Source organism: Aythya marila (assembly GCF_965140915.1).
Source record: "Aythya marila genome assembly, chromosome: 7".
Lineage (NCBI taxonomy): Eukaryota > Metazoa > Chordata > Aves > Anseriformes > Anatidae > Aythya > Aythya marila.
In genome coordinates this window covers 14,268,048-14,289,298 of record NC_139048.1, presented here as the reverse complement: position 1 = coordinate 14,289,298, position 21,251 = coordinate 14,268,048, and the positions used below count along the sequence as shown (strand labels likewise).

General features: G+C 61.3%; 1 protein-coding gene across 1 annotated transcript; it reads right to left on the bottom strand.

Moving 5' to 3' along the window:
* Positions 1-10,383: 10,383 nt before the first annotated feature.
* PPRC1 (PPARG related coactivator 1) lies at positions 10,384-20,213 on the bottom strand. The gene is made up of 14 exons (XM_082764213.1): positions 20,049-20,213; positions 17,761-17,904; positions 17,489-17,641; positions 17,257-17,373; positions 14,642-17,135; positions 14,440-14,493; positions 14,080-14,140; positions 13,877-13,944; positions 12,915-13,695; positions 11,659-11,838; positions 11,458-11,521; positions 11,168-11,289; positions 10,926-11,077; positions 10,384-10,715 (listed from the first exon to the last, which is right to left on the bottom strand). Exons 1-14 carry the CDS (start codon positions 20,196-20,198, stop codon positions 10,612-10,614), a joined length of 4,644 nt encoding a protein of 1,547 aa, XP_082620339.1. The 5' UTR covers positions 20,199-20,213; the 3' UTR covers positions 10,384-10,611.
* Positions 20,214-21,251: the final 1,038 nt, after the last annotated feature.

The window sequence follows — 21,251 nt, the reverse complement described above, 5'->3', positions numbered from 1 at the left end:
TCGCTAGCCAAAAGTTTTGCTCTCAGAAGGATGGAGAAGGGCGTGAAGAACAGCGGGACTGGCCTTGGGACAGCCAGCCAAAGCGATGGCAAGGTGGCAAAACAGCCACAAACATACCAGGCAGATCCCACCTGATCCCAAAGTTAGCTGGATGGTGTCGGATACGCCAGAGCCCGTACCGTGCTGCCAGACACCTCCAGACAGCGTTGTTCCAGCCAAAGTGGATGCATGGTGGTTTTGGTGCACCGTCCCAGCAGCCCTTCCTCTGCTTGCTCCCGCAGATGGCTCAGCACAAAATCCCAAGCTGGGCCGGGGCTCCAGCCTCCCCCCGCTCCCCACCAGACGCGGGACGCGCTGCAGTAGGAGCGTTGTTTTCCCCCTGTTTCATGGTGGCTCCCCTTTGATGTTAATTGTTTGCAGGCAAAGCTTAGCGGAGAGCGTAGCTGTTCTCTGGTTCATCTGCTGGTTACTACTGAGCTGCCCAGACCAGTGGAGAAAATGCTTTGATGTTAATGAGCTGCAGACAATTTCACTTAACACCGAGCAGGGCCTGGCATCTCCGAGGTAAAACTTCCAAGGCAGATGCTACAGCAAGTCTCTCCAACATCCGTTTTGCCATAGGAACAGAAAAGACGCAGAAAGGCATTAGAGCAGAAACCTGTCTTCTCACCAGGCCCTGCATCACACCTGGTATTCTTACAGCCCCAGAGGTGCTGGGAGGAAGGAGAAATAAAAAATGGTCCCATGAAACTCCGAGGTGATTACGGGATTCAGTGGGAACAGGATTTAACACACACCTTCCTGACCTGCCTGCCCCTCTGGTCCTGCAGCATGAATACACAGAAATGGACGAAGGGTTTGGGTTACAAGTTGCTGATCTGCAGGAGTCTGGCTGCTGCGTGGCTTGCAGCAACCCCATACTGAAAGTAGCACCTTGTGCATCAGCACAGCACACCTCTGAATGAAACGGGCCAGCTGCAACGACGTGAGATGTGCACAGGCAGTCTCAAACTATCCTCTTACATCAATGGATTTCCCAGCGAAACACTTCTCTCGAGACCTGCACAGGCAGCACACAGCCAAGTGCATGCACACCTGAGGATAGCAGTGGGGTCCTGCAGCAGGAGCCAAGCCTTTAGAGCAGGTGACGGTGCGGGGCAAAAAAGAGCACTTGGATGCGATGCAGCTTCCCTGGTTTCAGGGAATTGTGTGCCCTCGCTATGGCAGCACCTCGTGAGCTCGAGGAGAAGCTGGATCAGAGCTCCTGCTGCCGAAAGCTGCTCTGGAAAGCAGCGAGAGGCGAGGAAGAAATCTGCCTGGTGGAAACGTGGGAACCTCAGCTTCAGGAAGGTAGCACCCAATCCCAAGTACGAGGACCAGTGGGAAAAAAAAAGGCACAAATTCAGCTTTGTAGCCCTCTGCCAGTCATCAGCAAAGCGTATTTACCACACCATGAAAACAAGGTTTTGAGTGAAGAAGCAAGCAGCCCGGTCCTCTGGGGAGCCCCCAGCCAAGCAGAACCGAACGCAGGCAACGCCTTGTCAAGTGGAGCAACAAATGAGAGCCCACCGAAGGTTAAGGAGAAACATACCTCGTTCCGAGGGACTTGGCTTAACTCCAATGTACTGCCTTTGTTAAATGATTTAGAGTAACGAGAGAGAGACACAGTCTGCTCAGTTTTCTCGCCAGGACAGGATAGTTCCCTGCAGCAAACTGGGGATCACAGGGGTAAAACAACGTAAGCCAAGACTCAATTCTTGTCCCAGCCCCGTTCCAGGGAGGCTCTCACACAGATGAGTGCGTTTGATCCTACACTAAAATAAAGTGTAAAAAGGTTTTTGGTATTGGTGTGTGTGTGTGGTGTTTTTTGTGTGCATCTGGTTTTGATGCTGTTATTTTTACCTGGAATTAATGTGAAATCATAGAGGAGACTGTGATTGATCATGGGCCAAAGAGGGAACGCTGCAGTTTGGAAAGTCTAACCGAGTCTATGGGAAGGAAAATTAACCTTCGACAAGGCACTCAGCATCTGCTGTGCAGCAAAAAATCACTCCTGAAAGTCAGTCCATCCCTGCAAAGCTTATGGGCCATGGCCAGACACCATGGATCCAGCCAAACATCCAGCATGGTGCACGAGATGAGGCTGGCAGTCCAGAGGTGGTAAAGCTGAGGACAGCACAGAAAGGAAGGGAAGGAAAATATTGGGCTTTGCCCTGCTGAGCCGCAGGCTGCAGAACACCGTGGAGTGCACACGGGATGGATAAAGAGGGCCACAATGAGAAGCCTAATTCTGAGAGCTTTATTGTCACACGTAATAGCAGCTTCACTAGAGAAAGGCAGACTATTAGAGAGATCTTCATTGAGTTTAGGATGGAATTTAGTACACAGGACAATATGTTGTCAGTAATTGTCATATTAGCATAAATAGAAAATAGATTGGGAAGGTGGACAGGAATGAGGTGGGGTTTACAGCGGGCAGTTTATTGCCATTAAAGGGACAGGAAATCTGGAGGGGGGACTCGAAAAGATCGCCTTTGTAACAAAAGGAAGGGCGCATGCAGCAAGGTGAACACTAGGTCAGCTGGTAGCTGTTTGTAGGGGATAAGGGAACGTTCACCTGGAACCTGAACAGAGCTGGAAGTGCCCAGCTGTCTGCAGCAAACACTACTTGAGATAGCTTTTTTCTTTAAGCAGAGAGAAAATGTAGGTAATGCTATACCTCCAAAAGTCTCAGAATTTTTTGTTTTGTTTTGTTTAAAAATAAATAAGAATGAGGGTATTGTAGGAAGATAATAGGTAAAAACCCTTCATTTACACACAGATGCTCTCAAAATCCAAACAAATCCACACAAAAGTCTCAAGATGAGCGTTTGTGGTGAATACAATACTGAATATGTTTCCATGCTGGATGACTCTGCAGGGTTTTGCAAGTACCCTTAAGGAAACAAAGCACGGGATCACAAGATACCTTCCCCTCAGGCTGCGGATGGGGCCGGATCCGGTACCCACAATGAACAGACCCCGGTCAGTTCTGTGCTCCTTGCTCCAACACCTCTATGCGCACACACTAAGCACACCTCCTCTGCATGGTATTTCTTCCCACATGAGACAGCACACAGCTGCTCATACGTGTGATGGACGAGCCTGTAAATGTCAGAGAGACAGGAGACAACAAAACATTTCCTCAACCAAGCACACGGGTAGCTCAGAGGAAGGCTTGGAGCATCCTAGGAGAGACACAAGGGGAACAGAGGGTTGCACCTCACCAGCTTTCTGCACCAGCAAACTGACAGAGACGCACCGAAAGGAAGGATGTAAAGTGTCTGGGAACTTCAAGTTGCTCATGGAAGAGGCCACAGATATATTGCGACAACAAAGGTGGCACTCCAGAGCATCTTCAGACATTGGTGCCCTGTCTCGTGTCCCATCACTGCCACGTTCAAAGCTACCCTCGATGTGAAATGTGTTCCTTGTGTCTGTGGTCACTGCGGAGGTGTGGGGAAGGTGCAGGAGGCTCCGTGACAAACACTAATTGCGACGGTGCTTGCTCAAGAACGCTGAAGCAATTCAGATATGAAATCGCTGAATTATCTGATGCGGTGTGCAGCCTGCTGCTTCAGCAGGCCTTGGTCGTCAAGAAGTGAAAAGTGGCAAATTAAGGAAATAGAGACCGAGGAAGTGAGGGCATGATTTCCATACCTATCAACCTGGCAAGAATGTGTACGGGTATATAGAGTGAATGTCTTCATACACAGTAAGCTGATCTTAACCAGTAAGGATCATAAAATGCTTCTTGCTGTTGCCAAAGGTGAGGAGAGGGCATACAGCTGGCAAGTCTCTTTGCCCTTCCCCAAGGTGATGGGAGTTTTATTTTCAGTAACAAAAGGAGATTCAGCAAACCGAAATAGGGGCTGGTTGGAGGAAGACAGTTTCATACAGGAAAGCCCAGGGCTAGACATCGAACATGTGAATTCTATTTTTAAAAACCAACAACATCAAAAAAAAAAAAGTCAATGTAAGATCTTGACATGTTTCAGGAGATTGCAAAAACAGCAGCTCAAGGCACGAAACCACAGAAAATGGTTCAGGCTACCAGGACACCATTTGCCCGGGTTCCAGAAAAAAAAAAAAAAAAAGAAAAAAAGATAAAAGTAATCTGGGATTTTGTTTAAGCTAGCAGAGAGCCTCCAAGCATTGGTATGTGTCTAAGTAATACCAAGCACACGCTATTGACCACCTGATTAGGACGGTGAAATGAAATACAGTTGGAGGAGTTGGAGAGGTTGTCGGGGGAGAAAACATAATAATAACGGGAGATATTACCCCCATGTCAAAGAATGATGCAAAGACTGTATTTTTAGCCATCAACAGTTCTTAGAACGACCACTCAGAGGAGCCAAGTGGAGGATGAAGTCCTGAGTTAGTCATGAGGAGTGCACGGGGGGGAGAGGCTGAAATGGAAGAGCGAACGGTAACTGGCGTAGGGAACGCAATGTGCTCAAATTCATTACTGCAGGGAGGAAAAAGCAAGAAAAAAAAGTACATTGCAGTGCGATGTAACTTCAAAAAGAGAGAGGAGTGCACCCTTCTTCAAAAGGGAACAAGGGCAAACTTCAGGAAAGTAATTAAGAATTTGAAAGCAGATGAGGAAGGGACAAAGTGCTCGCGAGTGACACAGAGTCCCTGTGTTTAAAGCTTTAAATATGCCGTCAGTCAAAATATGCTAACCAACAAAAATCTCCAAATATGGCACAGTCAAACAGCTCAGCAAGGACGACATCGAGAAGTAAAAAGACATCCTTCAAGAAGTCTGTCATGGCCACAGATAAAGCACAGAAAATCCCAAATTCTGACAAGTTAAAAAAAAAAAACAACGAACCGCCACACATTTAGGCCAGCCAAAATTGCTTTTGAACAGCAGCTTGCTAAAAACACAAAGATTACTAATAAAAACATGTTTTAGACAGTAGGAGGAAGCCTACAGGGAGCTGAGGGCCCTACAGCAGGCTCGGAGGGAAGAAGAGCCAAGAAAAGCGACTTTACCAGAGCCTCCAATTCCCAAACGCCGCCGTGCACACTCAGAAATTTTTTGCAATATTACAGTGCCCCGCAGGCAGCTGTGGTTTAACGGGAACGGGTGGATGAACGATTCCTCCCGAGGTTTGGGACCAGCCTCGTAGCCGCCTCAGCCCGTTACGTGCCTCCCAGCAGGCTGAAGGAAACGCCGCTCAGACAAGGTGGTGACTGACGGCTTCAGGCCAGATTTCGGGCCCGATAAACCCACGGCCGCCTCGTGAACAGATGACGGAGGTGAATAGTCAAATGGGGAGCACTGAGGACTTAGCCACTAGTCAAAGCACCACGCGGGAGAGGGAGCGAAGACAAAACTGAGCCCGGGCTGCAGTTCTGGGAGGCGCTGCTGCTTCCCCTGCCTCGCTCTCGCCTGGAGGTGTTTGGAGATGTGGACAGAGATGGGGATTAAGCGAACAGCTGCCCACAGCAGCGAGCGGTGCTGGCTGCTCTCACCTCCTCCCCCGGTTGCTATCGGCACTCAGAGGCCCTGTCCTGCCCTGACCCGTTCCCTTTATCCAGGCCATGGATAGCATCGCCGTCTCCGGAGCCTGCCTCCGGCCGCATCCGGAGGACACTGACTTATTCATTTTCCCCCGGTGGCAGACACAATCCGTGAGCAGCCACATCCTGCAGGTCCCTTTGCTCCCGCCAGACACGAGGTAGCAATCGTGGGCTTGTCCGCGGGTGAAAATGGAACAAAGTGGGGAAAACAGAACAAAATGGAACAAAGCCCGCCTGGCTGCCAGGCTTCAAAGCCTGTAAAAGCCCAAGCAAGCTCCTCACCCTTTGTGCTGGGATTTCCTCAGAGGTTATGATCTTAAATGCAGCCCTAGGTCTTGGAAGCGCATGCTCCACAACCCCTGTGCTGGGCTCTGTGTCGTGGTGCACTGCACATGGACTTTGCCATGTCCATCCACCTCCAAGGCACAGCACCACACGTGTCCTGGGTGCACTTCGTGAGACCTCCGATGGGCTGGAGACGTTGTGCTTGTTGGCCGTGTCAGGCCAGTTAACTCGTGCTGCCAACCGTCCCTGCTCTTGAGCTGCATGGCTGGAGCTGCTAAATTCGGTTTCGTAGTTGCTTTGGGTTTTATTATTACCGTTATTTTAAGCCTCTGCAGTGCTGTCCTAGTAAACACGTCATTTGGAAAACCTTTGGCCCCTGGGGGCTTGCAGGACGGCCTCTTTATTTAGGGACAATCCCCAACTGTCTCTAGGTAACAGAAGCATTTGCCGCTCCTTCTCCACATCCTTCCTGCCTCTAAAAATAAGCCGTGTGAAGACGCAGCTCCCGATGCTCGCCAGCTCACCTGGGAGCAGGGCTTGATACGACACGCCACCTCACAGCCTCGTGGCTCCCCCGTGCCCTTCGCCTCCCAGTCGACCTCGCACAGCGCCGTGCGGGTCTGCCTGGAGTTACATCAGGAAGCCTTCAGCCCGTTTGTCCTGGCAGCGTGATCTCCTAGGGCTCAATTGCTAGCAGAGCAGGGCGCCGCGAGGGCATGAAAGGGGTGACATGGATAAGATGTGGCCTGAGAAAGGGCGGTGAAAAGGGCCCCGCGCAGGTATTCTCGGGGCTGGCTGCACACCAGACGCGGCCTTGAGCGTCCGCTGCGCTGTCTCTAAGGCTACGAGGAGAATAAAGAGCAGAAATTGTGCAATTACAGCAGCCTTTAATTTCCCACTGAATGCCAGGCAATAAGCAGCAGCGGAAAAGCAGGGCTCAGGTATCCTCCGACAAGAGAGGAGGCAAATTTCCGTATCGATTGGCTGCGAAGTAAAACACGACGATTTCAGATGTGGCTTCAGAGGGTGGCGAGGGTGCTCTGCCAGCCCCGCAGCCGTGGGCTTTGTTCTGCTGCCAAAATGGGGATAGTGGGAAGGCAGGGAGCGACCAGATACCTAGAGGAACAGCAATAGGGCAGCAGAAATGATGTCCGAGCTGGAAGTAGAAGTTTGGGTGGGGTGTGAGGTAGCTGGGGTGTAACTGGGGCGCAAAACCACAAGTCAGCTAGCTGGGATTCCTCCTGAATCCGTAGCATCGCGTGAGCCCAGCCACAGGATGAAATATAACAGCAGAAAGGGCAGGCCTGGGAACCTGGGAACAAGAAATAAGGACGTTTGCTATAAACTGGTGAAATGGAAGCACTGAAGGAATAAAAAGGCCTGGCTGCGCTGAAGGATGAACGCGAAGCGGCAGCTTGATGCTTCTGTGAAAGAGGAATGGCACGATGCGAGGATGCATCAGACAAGTTATTTTTAGCAGAGACAGAAAACATTATTGCCATTGCGCAAGGCATTGTGAGGCTTCTTCCAGCACATCCCCGCAGCTCTGCAGCCGGAAAGGATAAATTTCCACTGCGCAGAAAGAGCCTGTTTGGGTACGGAGACAAACAAGCGCCGGCTGAGGCAGACCTACTGGAGGCTTGGTTGTCCCAGCCAGAGTCTGAGAGCAGACAAAAACATTTCCGAAGCAGCACTGAAAGGAGATAACAGATAAGAAAATGTTATGAAAAGCTGGAAGTCGTGCCACGACGGCACAAAACCGTGAATAATTTTAGGTGGGGAACTGGAGGGTTTTCTAGCCCTGCCGGGAGGGAAATTCTGGAGCAGCCTTCCCAAGAGGATATCAGGGCAGAGACAGCCTGATTTGAAACGCTCCCTCCATGAACATGTGAGCAGAAGAGCCCTGGAGATGGGCACTGGGGACACTGGGACACAGCTCCTGGCTGGCCACAGAGCCACCAGCACTAAGGTGGCTTGGAGGAGGTGCTGCTCCCAGCCCAGGCTTCCAGCTTGCTGCTGCTCGCTGGGAAGGAGAAATCATTTCCCTTTTAATTTGCTTCTGAAGGTATTGAGGCTTTCCTCCTCCTGAGCACTAGGGACCAGCTCCGGGCCTCGTGTGTGGGTGCTCCCCGCCTTACCCTTCCTGAGGTCTGCTCACACCCCAGGCTTAGCGCTGGTGCCACATTAGGGTCAGGAGGGAATTTTCCTGGACTGATAAAAATAAATCAATCAACAACGGGGGTTACATTTTTGTGTGTGGGTTTTGGTTGTTTGTTTGAATATTTCCCCCAGTTCAGGTCTATTTTCTAGATCCCATGCCATTTTCTTGCACAAGCTCCCTGCCATCACCAGGCTGCAGACCTGATGGTCCCTTCCTCCCTCCTGCTTGCTTCCTCGGCCCTGGTGCAGCTTTTGCATTAAGAAGCCAGAAGCATTTGCAGCTCCTGGTTTGGGGGGTGACCGGAGCAGGTATTTTATTCAGAAGCACCTACAAAACGTTCCTCGTAGCTTCAGGATCACGAGGATGAGCCGTGCCTGCAAAAGCTGCTGTAGGAGGGAACAGGGGAATTTACCAAGCTCTCAGCTGCACAAGCATAGCTCTGAAGCGTTCCCAAAGCCCGGCTGGCCTCTGGGACCAGGTGGGGATTTGGGGTGAGAGGTGTAGGAAGGAGAGCAGAGGTGTTGGAGACTTAGAGTGGAGGGTACCCAGCGTGTGGGAAGGGGCTGAGCATCCCTCCTGGCTCTCGGGGGCTCTTCTGAGCCCATGCTTCCAGCATCCCAGCAGCAGCCATCCCTCTGGGTGGCCTCCTGGGGCCAGGGCAATGCTCTGTGAGGCTCCTGCTGCAGGGATCCGAGGCTGTGGGGTCACAGCCACCGGGCAGCACCAGCCCCTGCTTTGGGCTGAGCTCTGGGGCGAGCAGTCAGCCCAAATCTTGAGGGTTGGGAGCATTGCACAGACAGCTTTTGGGGTCTGCGTGCTGAGTGTCCCAAATCAGGGGCTGGAAAGCTCGTCCACCCCATGGCGATGCAGGTGCTTGGCCCCAAGGCCCTAGAATAACCTTTCTTGTAGGTAAGGGGCTCTGCTGATGCTGGGGGGATGCTCAGCAGGGCCAAGGGCTGTGCAGCCTCCGGCCCCGAGCAGAGGCTGTGCAAGGAGAGAGCTGCACCGGGCTTTTTCCTGCAGGCCCTCTGCGTTTTGCGCATGGAACCCAAACCAGCTGATACAAAGGGGAAAAATAATAAAACTTAAAAATCCCCGTGTCCATGCAACAGCTCAGCAGAAATACTCGTGGTCCATGAGACCCAAGGCTCCAGCAAAACCCCGGTTCTCTGCCTCCTCTTTGCAACAGAGCCTTTGCCGCCAGCTGGGCGGCAGGAAAACACCTTTCTGCAGCCCTCACAGCCTCCCCGGCAGCCCTTAAATCAATAACCCCAGCACACAGGGCCAGGTTGCTGCCAACGGAAACCATTAAACTGCAGCGCGGGGGGATAAAGCCGGCCTCCAGCGCCTGAGAGATTTATGGGGCACGCCGGCCGGGTGTTAATTCTTTTGGCAACACAAACGCTTTCACACCCCCTGCCCCCCCTGCACCCGCGGCAGAGCGCAGGGGACCGCGGGCAGCCCAGCAGTGTGGGCACGCAGGGTGAAACCACACTTGTGGGGCTGCCCCACAGCTTCAGCGGGGTAATGGGGCCCAATTCCATCCTGGTCCCAGCACAGGAGGGGCTCCACGAGCTTGCAGCTGTGCCCGCAGAGACCCTGACCCAGCGGGGTGCAAAGGATGGGCCGATGGCTCTGGAAAGCTGCCCTACAAAGAGCCCCCTGCCCAGCCCGGGGCACGCAGCCACCTCCTCGGACCCTCCCTCGTGCAAAGTCCAGGGCTGGGCAGGACGGGACAGGGGGGAGCTGGCCCCAGGGCCTCACCCCACAGGCAGCCTGAACACACCCCACATTCCTGGGGCACCAAAGAGAAGCCCCCCGGGGCCGACAGAGCCAAGGGCAGGGCTCTCCAAAATCACTTCTCGCCCCAGCCTTTGGTGGCCGAGCACGATCTGAGCAGGAGCACCAGCAGCCCTGTCCCACATCACATCCCAGGCTTGTCAGCAGCAGGGGACAGGGGAGGACAGCGCTGTCCCTGCACACACAGCCCCCCAGCACAGAGGGCTGGAGCCCCCCGGACCCCATCCTGCGGCAGGGAGCGGCCGTGGATGGGGATCCAGCACTGCCCCTGCGTGGCCACCACGGGAGGTGCATGCGGCCCCAAAACCTGCCCAGGGACAGAGACACGGCTCCCACAGAGCCCTAAAAACCGTGCCCGTGTCCTGGCAGAGGCGCTCACCCCATGCCGAGCCATTGAGGGGCTGAGACAGGCACTCCAGTGGCTCGGTGACCCCCGTCCTGCCCCGCTTATCCCAAACACCCTGACCCCAAGGTGCCCCCCCCGTGGCAGCCACGCTGCCCTGGGAGCCCTGAGCACACGCGTGGCCCTAAGAAGGAGGAGACGAGGCAGCGCTGCTGTTTGGGCATCCACATTTATTATATGGCTGGGGCAAGCCAGGGGCTTGCCTGGGCCCCTCCGATCGAATGGACACGACCCGTCCTCCTTAAATATTGATTATAAAACAAATTTTTTTCCTTTTTCTTTTTCTTAAAAACCTCATCTCTCTCTCTCTCCATACTTTTTTTGTCTTTTGTTTTTTTTTTTGTTTTGAGTACAAAAGCGGGGGGCGGGCGCTCCGCCGTGCCTGCTGCTACCTGCGGAGGCTGCGCTGTGCCTGCCGCAGCAGCGTGTCGAAGTCCAGGGAGTCGAATTTGCTCTTGACGGGGGCCGGGTCGAAATCCTCCCGGTTTGAGTCTGCAAGACACGGGGAGAAACCCGCCCTGAGCCACGGGGATGCTGGCAGGGCTTTTGCCTCCTCCTGCTCCTCCCCACCTCGCTTCGCCCGCCGGCCTCCAAACCCAGAGCCGGGCTGGCAGGGGGCGGACAGAACCCGGCCTCCACTGCAGGAGGGACGAGGAGCTGGGAAGGAGAGGATCCAGGCTCGGGGAGAGCTGCACGACTCACCCAGGTCGGCGTAGTTCCTCCTGCAGAACTGCCGGCGGCCGCCGAAGCAGAGGTCGAAGGGCTGCTCGTCCGGGCGCCGCAGCTTGTGCCCGCTCTCGATGGCAGCGAAGGCTTCCTCGGCGTAGCGGTAGGTGACGAAGCCGTAGTTGTCCCTGCAAGGGCAGGAAGGAGCTGAGCCACGGCAGGGCTGCGTGTGTCCCCCCCCCCACCTCAGTTGGCAGCGCGCTCAACGCAGCTCTCACCCCTCGGAGCGGAAATGCAGGGTGCACTCCTCGATGTCCCCAAACACCGAGAAGCGGTGCCGCAGCTCCGAGCGCGTCATCCTGCTGGGGATCTTGCCGATGAACACCACCCGACGCTCCTCCTGCGGGCAGGGGGCACCGTGCCGTGAGCTGGGACCTGGGGGGGGGACCCCGGCCAGCCAGGCTCGAGGGCTCGGCGTCTCCGAGCCCCTGCATCGCCACCCGCTCCCCACCACACATTGTCCAGAGCCTCCCCGCGGCGCTGCCCGCGTGCCCGCCGCCCCACTCACTATTGCACGTTCCTTCTGGAGGATCCTCTGCCTTTGGTAGTGGTCCTGTGCGTCGTAACTGTACCTGGCAAGGCAGAAACCGGACCCGTGAGCTCCAGGGTGCTGGAAGAGAGCGATCCCAGGACCAGGACGCGGGGGAGATGCTCGAGGAGCCCGGCTGGGAGGTTGGGGCTCCTCTCCCCGCAGGGTGGCCGTGCTTACCGTCTCCTCCTGTTACTCCTCCTGCGGGGAGAAGGGGACCGGGACCGGGACTGTCTGCGGGACGGGGACCTGGACGAGTAGGAGGAGGAGGAGGAGGAGGACGAGGACCTGTCCCGGGACCTGCCACACGACCCGCAGCTGGAGCGGGAGGAGGAGCTGTGCGAACATCTTGAGCGGTACCTGGGGGGAGGACAGAGACAGCTCAGCACCAAGCCCTCCCTGTGCCCAGCACCAGGCAGTTCTGGGGAAGAAAAAGACCCCCATCCTCCCCAGAGCACCCAGGGTGAGCCGGGCTATGGGAACACCTGCCCGAGTTTGCCAGGGGATGCAAAAGCACCGCAGAGACATTGCTCGGCACAGCCCCAAAGCCTGCAGCCTGCGGGGAGCAGCCTCACCAGGCACAGCCTTCAAAGAGCAAGAAAGGAGCACTGGGGAGCCACACAGCATGGCCACAGCCCCACAAGGACCCACAGGGACCAGGGCTGCTGTACCCAGCTCCACGTCGTAGGCTGCAGCAGCTCCCGGGGGCCAGTGGGTCAGGATGGCACTGCCCACGGGGACATTTCTGAGCACAGGGCCAGCTGTTTGCTGGATAACCAAGCCTGGCACAGCAAGTGCCCAGGCTGCATCCTCGTGGGGTTCAGCATCGTGTGCTTGTCCTGATCTGCTCCAGCCCCCACACCTACCGGCCACACATGGAGGAGCCCTGCGTGGACAAGGCCCTGAGGCCCAGCACCCTGGGACGTCTCCAAAACCAGCTGAGCACCCAGGGGAGAGTGGCAAGGGAGCCCTCACCAGCTCTTCCCAGCACAGCTGGGCCAGGCTGCAGGGGGACATCACCCAGAGGCACGAGGACCCCAAAATAAAGGAGACCACCTCGATAAAGAGTGGCCAAGCAAGGTGGCTTTCTCCTCTGCTCCTGCTGCCATCGTGGCTCACCTCGTTCCTATGCCCAGGGCTGTGCCAACTCCTTGGCACAAATGCCACCGCCTGCACTAAGAACCCACAGAAAGCTGCCAAAAGCCACAGCACAGCCGAGGGCTTGGACTCGAGCAAGCACTTTGTGGTGCTCCAGGAGGGGTGAGAAGCCCTGCCCAGGGGTGAGGCTCAGCCAGATGCCAGTGTCACAGCAGCTCCCCGGGTCCGTGCTGCTCACCTGGCACCCACAAGGAAATAAAGCTCCTCGAGCAGGTCTAGAGGCATCTGGGCACCTCTGCCAAAACACCAGGCAATGCCCAGAGAGCCCCACCACTTACCTTCGCCATCGCTTGTGCGGCGGGGACAGCGACCGTGACCGGGAGCGGGAGGAGGAGGAGGAGGACGAAGACGAGGACTCGCTAGCTCCATCCGAGCTGGAGCTGAAGGAGCGGCTGGCACGGCTGCGGCCGGCCCTCCAGCTGCTGGCCGAGGGGCTGGGCGAGTCCCGGGGTCTCCGGTAGCAGCGCAGGGACCTCTTGGCAGCAGCACGGCCGGGCTGGGCGCTGGGGGGCCGCAGCTCCTGGTCCCGGCAGGGGGAGGCGGCTGGAGACAGGAGCACCGAGGTGGGGGGGCTGCTGCAGCCGGCGGCGGCCTCGCTGGGGACGCTAGTCCGATAATCCAGGGGGGCCGGGCTGGCCGCCCCGGGGGGCTCCTGGCTGGGCCCCCCGGTGGTGTTGGGGGCCGCTTTGGGCTGCTCCAGCGTCCGTTTGGTTAAGGAGGAGATGGGTTTGATGGTGATGTCCCGGTGGTGCTTGACGTTCCAGCGGGAGCCGCTCTCGGTGCCGGGGGGCTGCGTGCTGCTGCTGCTGCTGCCCTCCGGCCGCGCCGTGCCCGGGATGCAGTAGTCGTGGTCCCCCGAGCACACATGGCTGGGAGGGGGTGCAGGGATCCTCCCCGGGAGCTTGCTCTGGGGCAGAGGTTTGGCTTTGGCGAGGAGCTTGGCGGTCCTCTGGCTCCCCTCCTGCGGCGCGGGGACAGGCGACTTGGTCTTGGCCAGCAGCGAGACGGCGGGCAGCGGCTTCCAGAGCTGGTGGGGAGGCGTCGCCGGGGGGGTGAGCCCTGGGGGAGCATCACACAGCGTTCAGGGACGAGCCCGGGTGAAGCAGAGAGGGGAGCTCACTGCATCCTGCCCGGCTGGGCACCCCCACCCCAGCCCCGGGGTCCCCTCGGGGCAGCCCCAGCCCCAGCACAGCCCCTGGTGGGGCACGGGCAGTCCCCCAGCCTCGCTCCTGGCCTTTACCTGCCACGTTGGCCAGCTCCGAGCCCTGCAGGCCGTCCGGGGGCTTCCTCTCCGGCTGCGTCTCGGCCCTGAGAAGGGGAAGGGAGCTTGGTCACCAGCAGCCACCAAAGCCCACCCGCGCTCCCCAACGCTGGGGCTCACAGCAACTTGGATCCGAGAGCTGCACGGATGCAGCCTGCGCATGCAGACATCCCCGGACTCACCCCGTGCTCCCCGCCGGCCGCCTGTCCTCGGGGGGCTGCGCAGGAGCCTCCTCCTTCTTGGCTGAAAGAGAGCAGGGGGTGAGAGCAGGCAGGAGGGCAGGGGACGGGCCCTGCACGTGGGGACACAGCAGGGAGAGGTTTCCCAGCCCAGCCCAGCTCCCTGCGGAGCTTTTCCCTTCTTCTTCCCCCCAGTGTATTTATTCCCACCCCCTTGGCCACCCCGGAGACCCCCCCGGCCGCTGCCACAAGGCAGGACGGAGACGGAGGCAGACACACCCCAGGACAAGGCACCCCCGCGTGGTGCCACCAGCCCGGGGACACAGAGGGGACCCTGCAGGGGACGGCGCGCCGCATCCGCACCTTCAGACTTCTCGAACTGCTCCAGCAGGCTGGACAGGTCAGTGGCTTCGATCCCTGCGCCAGGAGAGAGAGCACGAGTCAGGTGTGCCACCACCAGCCTCCCAAACGCACGGGGCGAGCCCACGGGCGCAGCTTTCCCCCCTCTACACCCCCCAAAACCCGGCGGGGAGCGTCGGCTGGACCCTGCCGGGTCGGCACTCACCGATCTCGCTGATGAAGGCCCGCACGATGTCCTTGCTGCTGTCGCTGGGCTGCGCCGGGCTGACGAGCGGCTGGTGCCTGGAGAGGCGTGCAGCAGGCGGCTTGGCGGGCAGGCTGCCCTCCCGGCACGCTTTTTGGGGTGGCACCGCAGCCTGCGGGGGGGACTTGTGGCCGGGCGGCTCCTCAGGGGGCTTCTCCGCAGCCCCCTTGGCCTCCTCTGTGGGGTGCGTGCCAGGGGACCCCGCAGCGGGGCCAGCAGCGGCCGACACCTCCGTAGGGCTTGGGGTGACCACCTGGGGGGGCTTTTCTGGCTGAGGGGCTACAGCTGGGGGCTCCTCTGAAGGCTGGGGGGGCGCAGGGGGCACCCTGCTGGGCTGGGCAGCCGCTGGAGCTGCCTGGGGGGCTTTGGGGAGGGGGCTCTCCCCCGCCAGCCGTGCCTGCCTCCTGGGGTCCGACACCCTGCTGGCAGCCTGCCTGGGCTGCCCGCCCGCACCCCCCGTCTCTGTGCTCGGGGGGGGCTGCACGGGGAAAGCCGGGGGCTCCGGGCAGCTGGGGGTGGGGGCCACGGGAGGCTGCCCGTGCAGCAGGGCCGTGCCGGGGGGGGCAGCAGCCGGGAACGCAGGGGGTGCAGCGCCCTGCAGCGCGGCTCCGGGGTCCCCATATGCCAGGGGAGGCACTGGAGGGGGAATGGGGATCCCTGGCCAGTAGGATGGGGGGGCCCAGCCCACCGGGGGGCCGTAGGGGCCGAACGGTGGCGGGGGCGGCAGGGCAGGGGGGGGCCAGGCCATGGGTGGGGGCGGGAGGCCAGGCACCATGTGGAAAGCACCGGGGGCGCCGGCGGTGGGCGGCGGGGGCAACCCGTGGCAGCCCACGGGCTGCGGGCCGAAGCAGGGCCAGGAAGGCACTGGTGGGTACAGGGCGTAAGCACCCGCGGGGGCTGGGGGCAGCCCGGGGGGGGCCGCCCCGGCAGCTGGGGGCACGGGGGGCGCGACGAAAGGCAGCGGCGTGGCCGGAGGCGGCGGGGCCAAGGCCGGCGCCGGGGCCGGAGCCGGGGCTGGGGGAGGTTTGCTGGCAGGAGGAGGCGCAGCGAGGGGGCTGGCGGGTTTCTCCGGGCTCTTCTGAGCCCCGTGCGCCTCGGGGGCCGGGCAGATGGGGGACACCAGGCAGGGGATGTCCGCCAGCTCCGTGGGAGGCTCGGGGACGCTGGGCCACTTGCTGGCCGCCTGCTTCTCGCCCTCCTTCCTGCCGCCCGGGCTGGGCTGGCGGTGCTGCATGCGCATGCGGTACTCCCGCAGGCTCAGCGCCTTGGGCTTGGCTTCTCTGGGCAGGCTCTCGCTGGGCTCCGTCGCCGGCAGGCTCTGGGGGGGCTCCGTCCCCGTTCCCTGCTCGGAGGCAGCCTCCACCACCTCTCCGCCCTGCTGCGCCGTCCCCTCGCCCTCATCCCGCTCCTCGGGGCTGGGCTGCGGCGCCGCTGGGGGCTCCTCCAAAACCTTCCCCAAAACCTCCACGGTTTCACCCTTCTCTGGCTCCACGCTCGCTGCTTCTCCCTCCGGCTCCTTCAGCGGCTCCGGGTGCTCCTTTTTGGCCCCCCGTGGCCGGCCGCGTGGCCGCGGAGCCCACTGTGCTCGCAGCTCCATCCCGCCCTCCTCCTTGGCGCGCTCCAGCTGCCGTGCCAAGAAGTCCGAGACCTGCGGCGAGGGTCGCGCTGCCCGCCGCGGCCGCCCCGAGCGCAGGCGGTGTGCCACGCAGTCCCTGCCCGCCCGGGCCTCCTCGCTCAGCCCTTCCTCCGCTTTCTTTTTCCGACTCTTCCTCGCTCGCTCGCGCCCGCGCCCCTTCTCGCAGCCCTGGCGCTTGCCGCCCGCCCCCACGGCCTCCGCCGGGGCTTTGCTCTCCGGGATGTGGTTGGAGGGCTCCTGCCCCGGCTCCTTCTCCTCCTCCGTGCCCTTTTCCTGCGCTGGCTCTCCCGGCAGCTCCTCTGGATGCTCGGGGACGGGCTCCCCGCTGTCCTCCGCGCCCAGCAGCTGGGGCTCCGTGCCGGGGAAGCCGGGGGCGAGGGGCTGCAGCACCACGGGGATCTCCACGCTCTCCCCCTCGCCGGGCACGATTTCCAGCAGGACGGGACCGCTCAGCAGCTCCTTGGCCACGGGCTCAGCCTCGGGGTCCAGGCAGACGGTGAAGGTGGGCAGGCAGTAGGGGTGCATGGACTTCACCAGCTCGCTCAGGGACACGTCGCCCGTGTTGATGATGCAGGGGTCCTCGTGCTCCTCGGGCACGGCCTCGGCCCCGCTCACACACAACCCAGCGGGCTCCACGCTGCCGTCCAGCTCCGGGCTGGAGGCAGCCTCCTCCTCCTCCTCCTCGCCGTCGCTGCGCTGCGGCAGGGGCTGCCCGCGGGCCCGCAGCCGGCCCTGCTTCCTCTCCCCCCTGGGGGTGCTGCAGTTTTGCTTCTTCGGCCCCGCCGGCTCCTCGCGCTCCCACGGCAGCTCCACGTCGGGCTGGGGAGAGGAACCAGAGCTCGCATCAGCCCCCGTGGTGTGAGGGAGAGCAGAGGGGCTGTGGCACAGCCGTTTCCTTCTGCTCCACGGGCACGGCCACCTCCAGCTCCCCCCCGCTCACCTTCCCGGATAAAGGCACGCTGCCGCCGCGGCTCGGGGGCCGCAGCCCCTTGGGGTGCTCCGGGGCAGGGCTCTCGCACTCCAGGGCCGGCCGGGACAAGCTGAGAAACTTCTGAAACTGAGAGAAGGTGAGAGGGGGTGAGGCAGAGCTCCCCGGGCGTTTCCCACCTCGCCCCCTGGACACCCAAAAACCCCCCGCAGGGCTCCTGCCACGGGTTTCGGGGTGGGCTCACCGAGGGATTGTCCCGCTCCCGAGGCGAGGTGAGCAGCTCCGCGTCCATGATGGTGTCAAAAGGGGACAGGGTCTCGTCGTCCGTGCTGTCCAGGATCTCGGTGATGGCCGTCAGCAGGGACAGCTCGTTCTGCGCGTCCAGGCAGGCCTTGCTCTGCCCAAGGGGCACGAGACAGCTCAGAGAGCGTCGGGGCACGGCCACGCCGAAGCCCCCACCCCACAGGGGCTGCAGCGCTGACCCCAAGCCACCCCGTCCCGCTCCCGGGGCCCCACCTCGCTCAGGGAGAAGTCCTCGATGATGGAGATGACGGAGGAGTCCAGGTAGTTCTGCATGGTCCCCAGGATCTCCTCGGCCTCCAGGATGGCTTCTGCGTCCAGCGACGCCAAGCTCAGGTCGTCCTCATCGAAGGAGAAGCACTGTGGGGGCGAGGGTGGCCAGCTCAGCGCCGCGAGCATCGTGGGGACATCCTACAGGCTCTGCCCAGCACCAGTCGGGCTCCAGCCCCCGATCCTAAGACCCTTCGGGGTACCCCAGGGGCCGCCACACCTCCCACTGACGCCCGGAGCTCTCGGGGAGTTTTGGGGCTGGTGAAGGGGACCCAGGCAAAGCGACTCCCAGTCCCACGCTCCTCTCGTGCCCGAAAGGCAGCGGAGAGGCAGCCTGGCCCCACACCCCACAGCCCTCCTGCCTCCAGCTCCGGCGCTTCGGCTAAGCCCCAAACATCACAAAACTCACACGAATGTGCAGGGCTCAGCAGCAGGGCTCAGCGGCCGCCAGCGCCAGAGCCAAAATCCATCCCCCAGCGCCCCGTTCCCCCCCGGCCCCCCGCCCTGGGCGTCCCAGCGAGGCCGGATCCTGCCCTCGGCCAGGTGCAGCGCACGGGCCAGGACTGGAATTCCCGTCTGCAGACGGGTTTGGGGCAGAGATAACAGGGACGGGCGTGATAAGGGCACCAAGGACGGAGCCCCGGGAGCGCCGGGGGGGGAGCCGCCAGCCAGCCGGCCTCCCCCAAAACACAACGGGGGGCGAAGCCAGGCCGGGAGAACCCCATCCCCATGGCAGCACGGCCCCGTCCCGGCATCTCCCGGCCCTCCCCGACTCCTTTGACTCAGCACCTGGCGAGGAGGCCCCACAGCTCTGAGTCACCGGCGGCCGCGTTCCCCCCGGGACTGCCTTTGATCCTCCTGGGGCCGGGCACCTCCTCCTGCCCCGGCCGCCAGCACCGCGTCGGGGCGGGGGCACGAAGCCGCCCGGGCTGCTCCCATCCCTAAAAACAGCCCCGAACAGCCCCCAACGCCTCCCCTGCCCCCGCTTTGTGTTTAGGGTCAGGCACCGTGGCACCCCGGGTGGACGTGAGGCATCAAGAAGACACCCACGACCCCAAAAGGATATTCGGGTACGCCACCGGGGTGTTTAACCCGCTGCCCTGCTACCCGAGCGCCCAAATCGAGGGCTCCACGTGCACGCCTCCATCCCAGCTCCTTGTGGGGTGAGCGGGGACCCCACAGAGCCACGCAAAGCCCCGGGGGCTGTCAGCGAGGACACGCGTGCCCTGGGAGCCCAGGCGAGCTGCCAGGGCGGGGAGAGCCGCGCGGGGCGGCCCCGGCAGCGGGGAGGATGCTCGGAGGATTCCTCGGCTGCCTGGGGGAAGCGTCACGCAGCGCCGCGCCGCTCGGCCCCAAAATCCTGCCGCTCGGCCCCAAAAAACCTGCCGCACGCCTCGCCCAGGGAACGCGGCCAAAAGGGTGCGGGGCGGTGACAGGAGGGTGGCTTCCCCCGAAAAGCTGATGTCCTGAAGTGGTGGTAGCCTGTAAGCTGGACCCTAAAATCCTGACAGCCCATAAGGTGGTCCCTAAAATCCTGATATCCTAAAGTGCTGGTGTTCAATACGGGGGTCCCAAAATCCTGATATCCTAAAGTGCTGTTAACCCCATAAGCTGGTCCCAAAATCCTGATATCCTAAAATGCTGTTAACCCCATAACATGGTCCCAGAATCCTGATATCCTAAAACCCTGGTAGCCCATAAGCTGATCTCAGAGTCTTGACATCCTAAAGTGCTGGTAGCCCGTAAGCTGGTCCCTAAAAACCTGATATCCTAAAATGCTGGTAACCCCATAAACTAGTCCCAAAACCCTGATATCCTAAAACGCTGGTAACCCATAAGCTGGACCCCAAAACCCTGATATCCTAAAGTGCCGGTAACCCATGAGGAGGTCCCAAAACCCCTAAAATCCTGGTAACCCATAACCCGGCCCCAAACCCCTCACTACCCCAAACTGACCCCAAAACCCTATACCCTCAAACCCCGGCACCCCACAACCCGACCCCAAAAACCCCCGGTACCCCAAAACCCCGGTACCCCACACGCTGCCCCCCCAAACCCCGTTCCCTTTAAACCCTGACACCCCACACCCCACACCCCAGCGCCCCCCGGTGCAGGACACCCCCGTTTCCCCCCGTTTCCCCCCGTTCCCCCCGCTCCACGTGGAGCCGCCGCCGCCCCGGCGGGAGCCGCCCCGGCCCTCCACGTGTCACGGGCGCTCCCCGGCCGCCTCCTACCTGCAGGGGGCTGCCGGCGCGGAACGGGGCCGGCCGGGGGGCGCCGCCGGGACACGGCCCCCGGGACACGGCCCCCGCCGGGCCCCCGGCCCCGATCCCGGTCCCGGTCCCGGTCGCGGCGGGCCCCGCTCCGCCCCGCCGCGCCGCCATCTTGGCGCCTCCGCTCCCAACGCGGCCACTGCCGGGCGCGCCACGTGATCGCCGCCGGCCGCGGACTACAACTCCCAGCGGGCACCGCGCGGACAGCACCCCACCCTCCCTCCCTCCCTCCCTCCCGGCCCCGCGCGGGGCGTGCTGGGAGAGCACCCCTTCGCTGCCGGCGCGGAGGGAGAGAGAGGGGGGAGATGGGGTGAGGAGGCACGGCCAGCGAGGGGGGCGGCCATCTTGGGAGAGGGCGGGTGCTGAGGCTTCGCCGCCATGTTGGCAGCGGGCGAAAGCCTGGAGGGGGGGGCGGTGGGCGGGGCCGGGTGGCGTCAGTGGCGGGAAGCGCCCTGGCGGGGCGGGGCGGGGCGGGGCGGGCGCGCGTTTTCCCGCGGTGCCGGGTGCGCGGCAACACGTGGGAGGGGGGCGGGAACGCACGGAGCCACCGGGGACCGGGACCGGGACCGGGACCGGGACCTCGTCCGTGCACCCTGAGGTCCCCCGAGGCCGATCCCTCGTGCCCCCAGCCCCGTGTGGTGTGGGTCCTGCTTGGGGGTTAATGGGCACAGCCAGCGAAGGAGAGCTCGACCCCATGCGATGCTCAGAGGGAGCTCAGTGAAGAGGAATGCCGACCCCAATCCCACCCCGACAGGAGCAGATGTGCTGGTGGCCGGCCTTCCCATGGGCAGCTCACTGTGCCCGGGGGCTGCCCTCTTGTTCTGCCCCCATTGCTGCCCGGGACGATCCAGGCGGTGCTGTGCACAGCATGACCTGGGCTGTGATGGGGTTCTCCCTGCCTCGTGGCCCTGCTGTCCCTGCAGAGGGCTGTGTAGGGCGCAGCGGGTTCCAGCTCCCCATGCACGCCGCCAGCCTCCTTCCTTCCTGCCCGCTGCTCTGCGGCCGCCTGGCCCCAGCCCTCCCACCCTGCCGTGTCCTCAGGGGACCCACAGCCCCCACACGGCCCTACTGAGGGCCTAGGGCTGCGTTGGGGAATGGCACCCACCCCATAGCTGCATGGGGTGTGGGTCTGGGCTGTAGGGCTGTGTTTGGGGTTGCCTGTAT

Bases quoted from the DNA above. Each gene is read 5' to 3' on its own strand.
- PPRC1 (XM_082764213.1), bottom strand. From the start codon at position 20,198: ATGGCGGCGCGGCGGGGCGGAGCGGGGCCCGCCGCGACCGGGACCGGG. The intron at 14,141-14,439 runs GTGCGGATGCGG...GCTCTCTTTCAG, and splicing joins GCAGTTCGAGAAGTCTGAAG to CCAAGAAGGAGGAGGCTCCT. The intron at 13,696-13,876 runs GTAAAGGCCAGG...ATGCTCCCCCAG, and splicing joins GGAGCTGGCCAACGTGGCAG to GGCTCACCCCCCCGGCGACG.